At 36.8% G+C, this 15572-nt stretch overlaps 1 protein-coding gene across 14 annotated transcripts in view; it reads right to left on the reverse strand.

The window, feature by feature from the left end:
* Positions 1 to 15572, reverse strand: part of TRPM3 (transient receptor potential cation channel subfamily M member 3) — a 612777-nt gene that overhangs the window by 252031 nt on the left and 345174 nt on the right. For all 14 annotated transcript variants that reach the window (XM_086415481.1, XM_086415480.1, XM_086415483.1 and 11 more), the window contains exon 6: positions 13524 to 13695. In XM_086415481.1, coding sequence (XP_086271607.1) covers positions 13524 to 13695 — 172 coding nt within the window. The remainder of the gene's footprint in view (positions 1 to 13523; positions 13696 to 15572) is intronic.

The raw sequence follows: 15572 nt of genomic DNA on the forward strand, positions 1-15572 counted from the left end.
AGTCCAGTAAAGAGCCTAGTAAAAGGAAAATGAACAATTTAGCTCTATAGAATTGTGCTCACAGTAGAGATATAAAAGTAGGGTATTTCCAGTAGCCCCATCACACTAGGATATCTGATTATGGCTAAGGACTGGGAATAAATTTAGGGCATTTTGTCATTTACCAAATCTAAACAGGGAAGATAATTTTGGTTCTGATTTCACCTATTCTCAAATATAAGCATCAAACCTGTTATATATAATTAAGAAAACGTAAATGTGGTTATAAACACAGTTATACTGTTGTTCAGTAGGCTTTCACTTAAGAAAAAGAACATAAAACTACCATTGGATATATTTCCATATGAGCCCAAACAGAACTATTACATTTTTCATAATAACTTCAAAGCATTTCACTGTATGTCTACATGTAATTTGCATGTGTGCTCAGTCACTTAACTCAGTTGTGTCCAACTCTTTGCAACTTCATGGGCTCTGTCCATGGGATTTTCCCAGCAAGATTAGTGGTGTGTGTTGAATTTAATTGGTCATTTATTGGTGAATATTTGAATTATTTCCATTTTTATTACTGTAAACAATATGACAATAAATATGCATAAAATAAATTCCTAGAAGTAAAAAAGTGTATGTACATTAAAATTTAACAGGGTAGCCAAATTATCTTCCAAATAAGGTTGCCCATATTTGCCCACCCTCCCATACAGATTTCCACACATACTTATTGACACTAGATAATTTTAACTTTGGTTTTTGTCCATGTTGATAGGTTAGAAAGCATTTCATTGTTGGCTTGGCTTTCATTTCTTTAATTTTGAGTGAAGTTGAGCACTCCACACTGTGCTGCCATGCCCCCCACCCCCCAATTATCCTGTTAATATATTTTGCCCATTTTCTTACAGGATTTTCCTTTTGGATTTGTAGATGCCCTTTGCTTATTATGTAAATGATATCTTTGTCATGGATGTAAATATTTTCTTTGCTTTTCCATTTGTTTTTTGAATTTATTTATACTATTTTCTTGATAAAGGTGAAAGAGGAGAGTGAAAAAGCTGGTTTAAAACTTAACAATCAAAAAGCGAAGATCATGGCATCCTGTCCGATCGCTTCATGGCAAACAGATGGGGAAACAATGGAAACATATGACTTTATTTTCTTGGGCTCCAAAATCACTGCAGATGATGACTGCAGCCATGAAATTAAAAGATGCTTGCTCCTTGGGAAAAAAACTATGACAAACCTAGACAGCATATTAAAAAGCAGAGACATTACTTTTCCAACAAAGGTCCATCTAGTCAAAGCTATGGTTTTTCCAGTAGTCATGTATGAATGTGAGAGTTGGATCATAAAGAAGGCTGAATGCCAAAGAATTGATACTTTTGAACTGTGGTGTTGGGGAAGACTCTTGAGAGTCCCTTGGACTGCAAGGAGATCAAATCAGTCAATCCTAAAGGAAATCAGCCCTGAATATTCGTTGGAAGGACTGATGCTGAAGCTGAAACTTCAATATTTTGGCCACCTGATGCAAAGAACTGACTCATTGGAAAAGACCTTGATGCTGGGAAAGACTGAAGGCAGGAGGAGAAGGGGATGACAGAGGATAAGATGGTTGGATGGCATCACTGACTCAATGGACATGAGTTTGAGCAAGCTCCAGGAAATGTAAGGACAAGGAAGCCTGGTGTGCTGCAGTCCATGGGATTGCAAAGAGTCGGACATGACTGAGCAACTGAACAAGAATAACATACTAATTTCTAATGGAGTTTCTAAATATTGAATCTGTTTTCTACAGAAACAGTCTGTCTGAATGAAAAACTCACAATAGCTCTGAATTTGGTATTAGAAACAGATAAGGGAAAAGGATACTAGGCAAAGTACAAAAATAGGCCAAGAAACCATTCAATACAAAGAGTATCTACAGAGGAAAGGTAAGGTCTATTTTCAAAGTGCTGGCCTATGGTTTTATTAAATAGATCCTCCTAGGTTTATTCACTTAACAAGATAGAAAAGAAACCCCAGCTATTTTTAGTTCTACCTTTTTAGTTTTACTGAATAAAAGCTAAAATCAAAACAAAAGCTACCTGGGGTTGGATCAGTAATGACACATGTATTTCAGTCTCTAAAACAAGGTGACCATTTACCATTTGTTAAGCAAAGTGCTACTAATTAATTTTTTATAACTGTCAGGGTCAGCAAATAACTTAATTATATATTTTCAGGCATTCAGAAGGTTTCAAGAGCCTTTCAGTTATATTTTGCCAAACTGCTAGTTATCACTTAGGGGTTATAAAATGTAGGAATGTCAAATTGGATAACTGGAACAAGAAAGCTTTAAATCCCACACAAATGCATCTGCTTTTCAGGTCTTCTCAAACATTTTCTCAACAGAGTGAGAAGATAGGTTGCTCTTATTCCCTAAGGAGGATTTTTCATCCTTTTTTCCCCAACTAGGCCAAGACTCAGTTACAACCTTTCCTCCTCAGGAATGATCTGAGGGGTGACCAATCTCCATTCTACTGCCTGTTACCAAGAGTATAATCCTTTGTAGGCCACATGAAATTATTTCCCAGGCTTTATCTTTGAAATATTAAACACAACATCATAGAAACACAGAACAGAATCTGTTCTATGTATTTTTAATATTTAGGCATTTAAAGGTTAGAAATGATGTGTAAAATATATGTGGCTACAGATCTGTTATGGAATGTATATAAATTATACCAGCACAGCCTGTGCAATCAGTTTGAGGCTAAGAGGATCTGTTTGGGTTAACCCAAAAAGTTAATTAAATTAATACAGTTTAAAATAATGTATACAATTTTAGATGGCATATCTCAATCCAATTTCAAGGGGAAATTACAATCTATCCTTGAGCCAGTGCAAAACTTTTCAACTATATATCACTAAGAAACACACAGATGAAGAGTGAAAGGGCACAGGATGAAGCATATGATACAGATGTTATTTATAGACAAAGCTCCTCAGTGAACACACTGAAACGTATAGGTGTATCTTACTTATGAATGGCAGGTAAGCTTTACCTCACGTGCCAACCCCAGCCCATTCTTCATAACCATATGAAATGCTATGCTGGAAAGGTGTGGCAAAAACTACTGACTGTACTCCGATATCTATTCTCTTCCTTCATAGTGGTAGAATTCTAGCTCTTTGCCTAGGATAGTTTCGAATCTACTTTTTGCCAGATGTGAACATAGCATGTAAGCCAAAATCCTGTATATGACCTCCTCATTGTGCCTTTAAGGGGAAGGGTTACGACTTTTTCCTGATTCCTTCTGACCAGAATCTAGGTGTGATAGTGTGTTCCCACAGACCATGAAAACAGGGATGTACAGAGCAAAAAAAAAAAAAAGAGAAGATATCTGAGTCCTCAACACTGTGAGGGCACTACATCAGGTCTGGACTCACGTTCAGAATAACACATGTATAAGGAACAAACTTCTGTCTTACTGAGGCATCCATTGTTTTGAGTCATTGTTACAGCAGCAGAACCTGTGTCTTCATGAATGTAAAATGGTCCTAGCTGTATCAAGGCTCAGTGGGAAAATGTCTCGCTAGGTTTGCAGTGTCAATCATGGGTGAGGGACATGATGGTTCCATGCTAATTCCAACTTCTTACTGTATTTCTATCCAACCTACTACAAAATGGAAAACCTTCCAAGGAAACTCTGATGTAATTCACACCTTTGCCTTCTACCTCCATCTCTGTTATTGTTGACACTTAGGCCTGGTCTTTTGTGTTTTGCATCAATACAATGAGACTCACTTAACAGTCATAATAAGAATAAATAATATATGTAGTATTTATGATATAAATTATTTATTTATATATAAATGACTAAAATCTTTTAAAATAGCTACCCAGGAAACTATCTGCTTATTTCGATAATGCTGCTTTTGCTAAAATATTTCTAGAATTTTTTTGAAAACATTAAGTTTGCACGTTTCTTATAAAATATGAATGAGTCAAAATCACTTAAATGTATTTAATACCAAATCAACAACTCTTTACTGAGCACTTACTATGCATAATATTATGCCAGTTCTGGTGTCAGAGAGGTTGGTAAACAGTAAGGATGTCAATAATATTCTTTAGATGATCTATGTCAAATTTCCAGGGTAAGTTGTCTTCATAATTTAACAAGATGAAAACACTAATACATATAAGAAATCTATAGCCAACTCATTGGAAAAGACCCTGATGCTGGGAAATATTGAGGGCAAGAAGAGAAGGGGGTGACAGAGGATGAGATGGTTGGATGGCATCACTGACTCAAAGGACATGAGTTTGAGCAAACTCAGGGAGATAGTCAAGGACAGGGAAGCCTGGCGTGTTGCAATTCATGGGGTCGCAAGAGTCAGAAATGACTTAATGGCTTAAAAGTATAGTCCAGGGAAATCAGAGACATAAAAAGCACTACTTTATAGCATTTTATGTCATGATTTTATTCATTCACTCAAGGCTTATATTACTGCCCTGCTCCTTTATTTCCAAAATAATTCCCAGTAATTTATAGATTAAATTTAGAGGTCTCTTTGTATTCAGTTTTAAACTCTTTATTCTCTTAGGACCTTGGTGCATCAAAATATTCCCTTGGCAATGAATTCTAGTGAGTAGGCTCTTCAAGGGCCTGCAGGTAAAGCAACCACATTGCTGGGCCTCTGTCTCAAGTCAGCTAGTAACTGTGGATTCTAGGATTTCTCTGAACACCAAGGACTCTGACAGGACAGCCCCTAGCATTGAGCACATTTCTGGAGTCACTGAGCCTGAAACATACAAAGCAGTGGTGCTAAAAGAGGGTGTTGCTGAACCAGAAATTCTGATTTACTTTGTGAGTCAGTTCTGCTGGTAAGCAGGTTGGTATGTCTGTTCAAATGAAAAACATCTTCCTTAGAGCCATTATGGCAAAGAGGTCAATTCAAGTCCATTTACAGTTTTCAAATACACTGAGAGCTCTAACACAAATGATGACTTTGGTCTTCATCCAGAAGAGAATAGATTCAGAGCAAGTGAAGTTGGATAAAAGCGAGAACTTCCCAACAGCAAGGGATGTTAGGATCTGAAGGACAGGCCAGGGCTGGCACCCAGCCTCTGCTGTGGATAGAGGATACTAAAGTCTTCACAGTGTTAAATATTTTAAATCTCACCACTGGCTCCCTATTGCTGCTTCTTCTACATGTCTTTAGAATAGGACAGAGCATTTTGGATGTGTGTGACCCTGCTGAATTAGGTGCTGGGTACTAGAAAGATTTTGAAAAAGAAAAAGAAACTCAAGGAAATATACTCAGAGTAGTATTTTCTAAGAGATGTGATTGGCATTTGGTCCAGGTAATTTCTTCATGTGAAATTGTCCTGTATGAGAATATTAACATTTCTGCCTCCTCCCTTGTGTATTTTGGGAGTGCCAGAAATTGTCAACCACATCCATCCGATATTTTAAAATACCTCCTCTGGGAGGCAGTGTCACCTTAGTTGAAAACTACTATGACCATGTTTAAGAATTATCACCATGAAATGGTGGTAAAGGAACAAGAATATAGTTATGAGTACTTTTTCTGATTAAGGAAATTTCACAGAAACAAAATGCTTTAAATTGATAAGTGTCACATCATGGAGGTGAGCTTTTTAAAATAAAATCTCCTGGAACCTGTAGGACTTTACCAGCTTGGTTGAATCACTGTGTTGATTAGCCTGTTCATGGGTCTCCTGTACCAAACAACTCAGTGGAAAGCGAGACATCTGTTCCCATTATAAAGCAGAGCTATGACATTCTGTGCTACTGGGTGACATTATTATTGTCATTATTTTTATTAGTTTGTGTAAGCACAGAATCACATATAAATAGGTATATTGGCCAAGGGACTGCATAACAAAATATTTGTTTTTTTTTTCCCCCAGAGAATTCTAAATAGTAAAATCCTCAAATACCAAATTTGATTGTGCTTTATGAATTCTGTGATCATTTCTGCTACTTGTTTACTTAGAACTGCCAAGCCAATTTTAATTTGCTGCTTTACACAAAAGTATTCTTGGTGGCTTCATTAGATGAGGCTATGCTCAAATATCAGTTGTTACTCTGGGGCAAAGAAAATGCAGAGCATCAAATTCTCTTTCAAGAAAACCCTGACGGTAGCAAAAGCGCCAGCTACAAAAATCTGAACCTACCCAGACAGCCTCATTCATTAATAGTGCAGAGTAGGTATATCTACAACAACTGCCATGGGAACAGCATCCTCTTAGACAGGATGTAGTCTGATGTAGATTCACTTTATAATATGAAGAGGACAAAGTTGGAAAATTCTAGCCTCATAATGAAATTTCCTACAAATTTATTGTTCACGGTCCAATTAGATATGTAATCTGATAAAACTTTGCATTCAGCCAAACCTAAAATAAAATTCAAACACAAAGTAGTAACACTTTAATCAATCAGAGAACAAAGAGAACTAGATTTCTGTCCTCTTCCTCCAATCTTTTAAAATCAAATGGTAAATTATAAGCAGGAAATCTGGCCCAATCTAAACTTTATATACAAGTCCAACCTCATATATTCTGAATCAATTCATATTTAGCCCAAATTCTAACACTTCAGTTCTCAGCAAACCTAACTGACATTCATAATGATTGCTCCAGGACACTAGAATAACTTTACTCTCTAAAGAAATATTAAATTTTCTCCATTATATTCTTTATTCAGGAAAGAGGAACAACTACAGTTTAGAATATATTTTCAACAATATTGAAAAAAAATTTTTTCTATTTATTGCTGCAACAATCAAGACTTTAAATGTATTCTTTAAGAAGTTAATAGAGTCTTGTTAATACGTTTCAGAATATAATTTTGAGCCTCATTTTTTTCTTTGGGCCCTTTATATAATTCCAGGGATACATGGCTTCTCCCTAATGAGCAGAGCCAGGTTTGATTTGTGGTAAAGATGTTCTGACAGACATTCTAGACTCTGATGGGCTTTGAATGAAGGTCTGGGTCTCAGGTTGGACCCTATGGCAGCCCATCAGGATATACCAATACAGAACATGGTTTCCCATGGGGAGCTGCTGTGCGTGTCACCAAGACGGCAGGAAGGTAATCAGTGTTTCTGAATTGCCACATGCCAGACTCCTTTCCCATGGTGACTCGTATAATCACGCACTGTGGAAAAGTATTATCCCTGATTCACAGACATAGAAACAAAGTCTGAGAGAAATACAGTAATTTGCCAAGGTCACAGAGCCATGATCTGAACCCCCTGTCTCCCCGCTACTCTCAGCTTATATTACTGGCAATATAAAGACTTCCTTTATTTCCAAAGGTTATATTCTTCCCTTCAAACATTTCAAAGAAAACCACAGCTGCTGGGGATTTTTCTAATCTTTCTTTTTAAGAATTGCAAGGTAATACTTGTTTAAAATTTTTTTTTTTTTTTTGGTGAGCTAAGTGTAGAATTGGGGACTAAGAAATGATTTTCAAAATTTTAGATGAATTTTAGCATGTGATAATGTATTGATAGTTCTTAATTTTTATTTTTTGAAAGAATTGTTAAAGGACTCTTGGATCAATATTTTCCATTATATTGCTACTGAGTTAAGGAAATACTTAAAAAAAAATCTACCTTATATATGGCCTACACAAGTTAAAGAAATGCTTTGGTACTGAAATATTTATGGATGAAATGATATACTGTTTGGATTTCTTTCAAACTTATCCAGAGAAAGAGGTAGGTGGTTATATACATAAAGAAAACAAGATAGGCTGATAAATGTGGAATATGGATGACAGTTTATGAGGGGTTATTATAATATTCTCTCTCTTTTTTTTTTTTTTTGGAAATTTTTAACAGTAAAAATGTATGTAGAAAATATGCTTGGGGTTTTAAAGTCTCATCAGGTTACTTATATGCTACTTTCTGGAGCCGTCCCTTGGTATTCAGTCTTTCAGTTAACATGTGTTTATTGAATAGCTACTATATTCCCAGCATTGTGCTAACTTGATTCAACTTAAATGAATATGTGAACAACAATAAAATAAATATGAGGGATTGTTTATGATGAATGCTTTTTATTCAAAAGTCTGAAATTAATATAATGCTTGGGAATACTAACTAAAGATGTAGGTCATCTTTGAGAATTCTCTTAATCACTTCTCTGCACCGTATTCTTATCTTTTAGATGAATGATTTTATGCTGTCATGAATGGGCACAGAAATGGGTGGGGAAGCACGGCTTTCATTCAGATACTGAAAATACTCCTGGGCTATAGGTATATAGAGAGAGTGCATACAGCCTCACTCCCTTGATTCTCTTTTCCTCTTGTCTACTTGCTTAGCAAAAAACCAACAGGCTCTCAGTCTAACTCTATGCTTATTTTCCTACTCAAGCTGAACATGCCTGGGAAAAAAACACACAACAATGATGATCCATGCCTCTGTAAAACTATGACCACAAATACCAAGTGGGCAATCCTACATTTCCCTAGGCAGCTCACTCTCTGGGCCTCTACAATTGTTTTCTCTTTTTTTCTCCCTAATCTTCTATACCCCTTGCCCTTTCACACTCTTAGCCAATGATCTCCTGTATTATTTTCTTCAGATACAGAAGGCATCTATAGAGAACTACCCAATCTTCCCAGCAGAAAATGTTCCATTCCATCCACATCTGTGCCCATTGATTCTACCTTCACTCTGGCCACCCAGGATGCAACTCCCCTGGCCTTCCTAGGGCCACATTCTTCATTTGTGCACTGAATCTCATCATCTCCCTCCTTCTCAAGGACTTTGTCTCAGCTCCCTTGAGACTGGTTTTCAACTCCCTTTTCTTTCTGTAGAAACTTACTCATGGGGGGCTCCCACTAGTCCTGTTCTTTAAGAATACACTGGTGTCTGTAAGGATGACTGTGCAGTAACCTTGATGTGTCTATTCTTTCTCCTGAATACTCAATTTATAGCACTCTTCTTGAGCTCTACCTTCAAAATATATCTTAGTACCAATATTGTGCGATTCTATATATATGAGGTATCTAGAACAGGCAAATTCATAAAGATATAAAGTTGAATAATGGTTAGCAGGGATTGAAGAGAGAGAATAAAGATGAGTCAGTGTTTAATGCATATAGAGTTTCGGTTTGGAATGATGAAAGGTTCTGAGGATAGACAGTGCTGATGATTATACAACAATGTAAATGTATTTCACACACTGAACTGTATACTTAAAAATATTAAAATAGTAAATTTTATGTTATGTATATTTTACCACATAAGTATATATTTGAATCTACTGCTTTTTACTACTTTTATTACTATCATCCTAATTTGAAATACTGTCATCTCTCACCTGCATTATGATAATAGCCTACTGAAACATCTACCTGCCTTTAATCTTGCCCCCATGTCAGTCAGATCTCTACATACAACAGCAGAGTGATGTTTTAAACCATTAGGGAGATGCTGTAACTTGCCAGATCAAAACTCTGTTAGAATGAACTCCAACTCTAAGATCGAGCTTGTCATCAAAGACCTGGGTCTTTGTTCCTGCTTTCACTCTTCTCAGAATGCTCTTTTCAGAGCTGGCCCCCTCACTTCATTCAGTTTTTTGCTTACACATTACACCGTCATGGTGGCCATTCCTGATCACCTAATCTAAACTTTCCTCCCGACACACATATGTGCATGCATGCAGGCACATGTACTCACGAGAAACACATGTATACCTTCCTGTTTTATTTTTCTTAATGGCTTTCTTACTACATGTATTTACCTATTTATTTATTAATGTGTTCGCCCCTCTTGACTTGGCTCAATGAATTATCTACTGCTGCTTTTCTGGACCTTAATTGTGACTGGTACATAATAAGAGTTCAAGAAATATTTGTTTTCTAAAGGCATGATGGGGAAAGCTTTGCACGTTAAATCTGAAGTTTAGAAAACTGTAAATGGAAGTGTGCTCTTCAGCCACTCACATCCCAAAAGATTCTCCTTTCAAAACAAAGAAGTCCTTCAGTAACCAATGACAACAGTCCTTTGGGAAGGACTGCTGACAGCAGGAATGAGTGGGGGACGGGAGAGATGAGATAATGAATGCCGGAGCACTGAGAAAAGCCTTAGATGCTGGTGCTTGTAGTATGTTATTATTCATAATTGTCATGTTGATGAGAAAGGGCTTAAAAGTCTCTTGAGAAAGATTTACTTAATGTTTAAGGAAAATACTCTTCAGAAGATTGTCATTTATTTGAGAAAATAGACTCATGGAAAGATTCCTATGGTATGCAGGTCACCCCTAAGTGATGAGGAGGAATGACACCTTAATAGGAAAATGCTGAGTGTGTTCAGACATCCCTGGAGTCATCCTAGGCATAAAAGGTGGTGATAGTATTACTCTGGTATCTTGGTGGAGGGTCTAATCTTCCAGAGGCTAAATTAGGGCTTCCTAAACTTGAGTTCTCCTGTTGTATTATAGATTTCTTAAACTTTTGAAGAAGGAAATTAAGATGTAATTTTTAGAATAGTTATGTAATAGAAATTTATTTTTAATAAGAAGCAAACTATTGTTAATTATAAAGAAAAAAAGTGTTCAGATTAGAGAGCAGAAGTGCGTTAACAGTTTATATTCTTACTTCTGCTGTTTCCTATTTTAAACAGGTCAACTTTCGCCCCTTATTTCTCAGTCAGTCCTATTCTGGAGACTTCGGGGTTCTTAGTGGGCACCTTGCGTTGCTGCTAACTGAATGGATGTCTCAAGGTCTTTCTTTACTTCCAGAAGTCTGGGTCACTCCTTAAGCTCTGAGGTCCTCATTGTTCCTCCCCTGTTTTGTGGGGTAAATGCAGTAAAAAGAGAAGTAGAGTTAATGACTCATGAGTCTGATATGGAGGGTGATGTACAATCTGTGTTTGCTTGAGACAGAGCGGGCCCAGAACATGGAACTTTCAACGGTAAATCTAAGAAAGTCCCTGGAAAAGTGAATAAGTTGGCCATCCTCCCACTGCCAAGTTCAGGCATAGAACTGGTAGAAGAGCTAACTCATAGCATCATTCACTACAACTTGTGGCAAATTCTTGGTCCTGAGCCTTTTAACTTCCTGTGACTTTAGGGATCTCCTCTGGGCATCTTTAACCCTCTTTTTCTCACTGAATTATTTGCATTGAATGGAAGCCTATGGATTTCTTAAAGCCTCAAATACAGTCCCTAAAACAAGGAGGAAAATTATGTTTCTAAATTATGATGAATGAAATGACTATTTGCCTCTGTCTACCCCTATTCTGTTCCAGCGACTATCATTCAGACTAACCAAGGGGTTCAGCCCCTACCCCAGATCTGAGGTCTAATCTTATTTGTGGACTTGAAGTATTTCAGGAATCTCAAGCCAGCTTCTCTGACCCTTCTTTCAGCTTGGAACCTGGATCTGTGCTTATTCCCTATTTTGTGGCCTAGACCCCTGATTGGGGCTCCACTTGTCAACATGTGTGCATGTCACTACCTGCCTTGATATGCTTGCAAGGGTCCAGTGTCACATGACTGGTATGAAGCATGTACATGGTGTCTTGGCTTCTCCAGAATCCCTGATGCCACAAGCCTTGGCCTGCTCTTCAACTCTATGCTGCTGGGCTTTGCTCCTCATGGAGGTCCAGCCACTGTCCACAGCCTCCTCTGCAGGGCCATTCCCACAGATAGCACCTCAGGGAGCTTTGGAGAAAGGTGCATCTCCAAATTAAAAAAGGGTGCCTTCTCTGGAATGACCAATTAGAAAAGAGTGTCTTTCCTCAGGCAGCCAATAAGGCACAGGGTTTGGCACATACAGCTCTGGCTAGGTTTTAGCTCCTGCTGGCACCTCCATAGCTAAGAATACAATTTACACAACTACACCCCTAGCTCTCTTCACAACACTAATGAATATATCTGGCCCAGCTGCCATCAGGACCTGACACAATGGCATGGTTTGTGTGTCTGGACAAATGTGGTCTCATTACTAAGCACTGAACTTGACCCTGCATTTGCTCTTTGTCTACCCTGCTTCCATCTCCTTCAGCTTTCAGGTTACTCCTATTTAGGCTCCTTCTTAACCTGCTGGTGTAAAAAAAAAAGTAATCCTAAAGCCTATGAAAACCTAAATAGATAACATTAATTAGATAAGATTTGCTTTTCTATCAAATATTATAATAAAATTCAATTTTAGTATAACAACCACCCATTAGCAATAGTGCTTTTTTACTTTTGATCTCTGCTGGTTTCTGGATGGATTTTCTAGTCTTTTCTACTCTTTTTTCCCCCCAAAGATTGTTACCTTTGGGTAATCCTGTGTTTTCTCTTTCCAAAGACTATTGAAGTTTCTTAGATAGAAGAGAGTTTTCTAATATAATTTTGACTTCAGGCCTACATCACAATTTATTATTCCAGACTTCTCTGTGAAAAAGATGAAGGTGTGAAACTTGACTGTTAAAACAGTAGTAGCTCCTAAAAGGTGGAACCAGAAAACAGAATATAGGAAAGACAAGTTATGGTCTGACAGCTCTGGCATCCCAGTTCTGGGAGGAAGGTGGTGACAGCAAGCACAATCCATTCTGGATGATGCAGAGAAAAGATGAGAGATGAGAAAAGCCATTTGGACCCGTTGAATTGTGTTACACTGAGATTCTGAAAACTTACTGAGCCAAAGAAAATCTTTTATTATTTGGAACTGCAGGCTTTGAAAGTTCAATCAATTAAAGCCAAGTTTCCCTGATGGAACACAGAGTTACCACAAAGCCTGAATCTGCCATGAAGCCATGTGTTACTTTGTGAAAACAAACTGAATTTTATTTTGTGAGGAAGGACAGTAGATTGTTTATATTTCTCTTTTATATTTAAATCAAGCCATTTAGTGATTTCAGGAGCATCATTGTTTTTACAATGCTACCTTCTATAGTTAAATGGGTACATAATAAATATTGCATAGAACACATAAATACTTAAGAGATAATTTTAGTGAAACCATAGGCTAAGTATTACATGGTACCCATAAATACACATATATATCTAAATATGTAGGTATCTAGAGACAGTGAATGAATACATACATAAAATTAAGAGACAGAATTAAAGTTTCATCAAGATGGTTAGACATTATGCTTTAGTTTAGAGAATATCAGTTCCCTTGAAATGCCTTTGCACAGCCAGATCTATGCTAACATCAAAAACTGTTTTCTTTTCTTTTAGCCACCCAAAATAGCTTAATAAGTGGAAAAAATTTCTCCAGGGTGCTTTCCCTCCTTAGAGCATTGTGTAAAGGATGTAGAAAAAAGTTTGGAAAGAAAGGCTTATCTGCATTTATAAACTCCAGATGGGGTTGGATTTTTCACACATAATGAATGAGCTTGAGTCCACTAATTATATAATCACTTCTTGAGCCTCCAATCATCCCCCTCTAGGTGACTTCCTCTAATTCTAACCATTAGCCATGTAGAAATAATGGTCTGCATTTGAAATTTCCTCACTTTTATCCTATTTGCTATGAGGCATGAGTAGACAGCAGTAGACTTACTTGTGTTTATCTTCTGGAGTGAAATATGCTTTTCCAGTTGTCTCCTAAGTTTCACCTCTGCTCCATACTTTCCAGTGGTCCCATTGTCGGCCAGAATGAAGTGGGAATGCATACTGTTGAGAACTGTGAGCTTGCTCATGGGATTGGACATGGTCTGATATGGCCGGACCACCTGTAGAATGTCAAAAGGAAGGGGCAGAAGTCAGAGAAAAGAGTATTAAATATGAAAAGGAGAATCAGACAGACAGGAAAGAGAGAGAGGGAAGTGAAATAAATTCTTTGGGACAGTGAAAAAATAGTCTATATCCTCTTTTTAATACTGTTTCAGGTAGAAGCAAGATTTATAGTAAATGTTCTATTCAAAGCATGATTATGCTTAAAGGATTATGTATTTATTTAATTTTTGGATTCTTTCTGTATAGAAAGAAGAGTTTATGATTTTAGTGTTCTCAAAAACTGGCATGTGAATGTCTGTTTCATTTTGGAGTTGATTGTTTATACATGCTGATGAACCAAAAATAATTTTTAGGTTTTTTTTGCTTCTATGTTTCTTCTCTCAATCGTGTCCACACTCTAACAGGTACAGAAGAGCAGTCATGATTCGGGAGTATAGTGGAGGGTTAGGGGTGGAGGGTAGGGAATTGAGTAGGAGTGACTGCTCTCATTCAGCAGTCTGAAGGTCTATTATTTAAAAATCTACACTGTTCTTCTTAGACACCTTAAGTGGAAACACTGAATGTAAAAATAACTGTCCCATGAGATGAATATGATCAGGCTTAAAATGTTCATCTCTGTTGTATTTTTTGGTTGTGTTATCTTAATTTCATGGTGAATTATACTACCTAAAAGAGAACAATGCTTAGTATGGTCTTTTAGACTTTTGATCTAAAAAGAAAAACAAAACCTATTGTGAGCTAGTTGCTTTATACATTATCTATCTTCCTTGAAACAGTCATGCAAGGTAGATGCTGTTATGTTTATTGTGTATATGAGGAAACAGAGATGGAGATGACATAGGTTTTATAAGAGTTTACTACACACAGAACCAGAATTCACATCCAGGTCTGCCTGATTCCAAAATCCATGGTTATTCATTCCCCTTTCCCAAACTGTTTAGACACAATGGAAACAAAATGATGTATTAGAATATTTAGGTAAAAACTTCACTCAAGACTATGAAAAGGAACATTCAACGAACTCATTGTTATACAAACTCCATACAGTTATCTCTGTACTGAATCACTGAAATTGACAAGAGAAATAAACGTGAAAGGGCTTTTATTTCTGTGCCTTTATGCAGTCTATACATTAATTATAGAGTTGAGATGCTCTTGTTCATTTTTGGTATGAAATAACTCATCAGGAAAAGCTGTAGTAAGATTGAGTAGTTTGATAAAGGAATTACAAAGTGATTTAATAAAGACAGTGTTAGTAGAAAAGATCTCATAAAAGTCATATTTTACACCTTGATGCTGATTCAAAACCCCACATTTCTATGTGCCTGGCACACATAATCTACTCAATGAATAGTGAATGAATTAATTTAAATAAAACTTGAGACAGTTGAAAATTAAAAACTCTCTCTTATATGAATTTTTTGGGAATTGATCTAATCTACATTTAAAATGGGTAATTCTGAGCTTTTGAAATATCCTTCAGTCCTTTTAAATATGTCTTTATTTGTTAATATAGCATAATATAACATTAATTCACAGCTTCATTCTTGTTGGCTCTCATTGATAAAGGAAGCCCATAAATTTGTGATTATTGCTTCCAGTAATCACATGGAGCAGTATTCAATGACTCTTTTGTCTAGATGAGTGAATGAGAGTCCCCTCACCCCTGAACTACAGAGAGTGTGGTTGGCTAACCCCATCCTGAGTTCTTTATCACTGAAAGAGTAGGTCGCTTGTGGTTAAAATTTCCATTTTGTTGTTACTTGTTTTTGATCATAAAACATTCATTCTACTGCAGAGTGCAAGTTAATAAATATTAATGCTTTGTTGAAAAAGACTTAGCAGAAGACTTTCTCCTATTCTTAAAGTGCCT

This window comes from Bos grunniens, chromosome 8 (assembly GCF_055505025.1).
Source record: "Bos grunniens cultivar Pamir isolate PY7600 chromosome 8, Bosgru_T2T1.0, whole genome shotgun sequence".
NCBI lineage: Eukaryota > Metazoa > Chordata > Mammalia > Artiodactyla > Bovidae > Bos > Bos grunniens.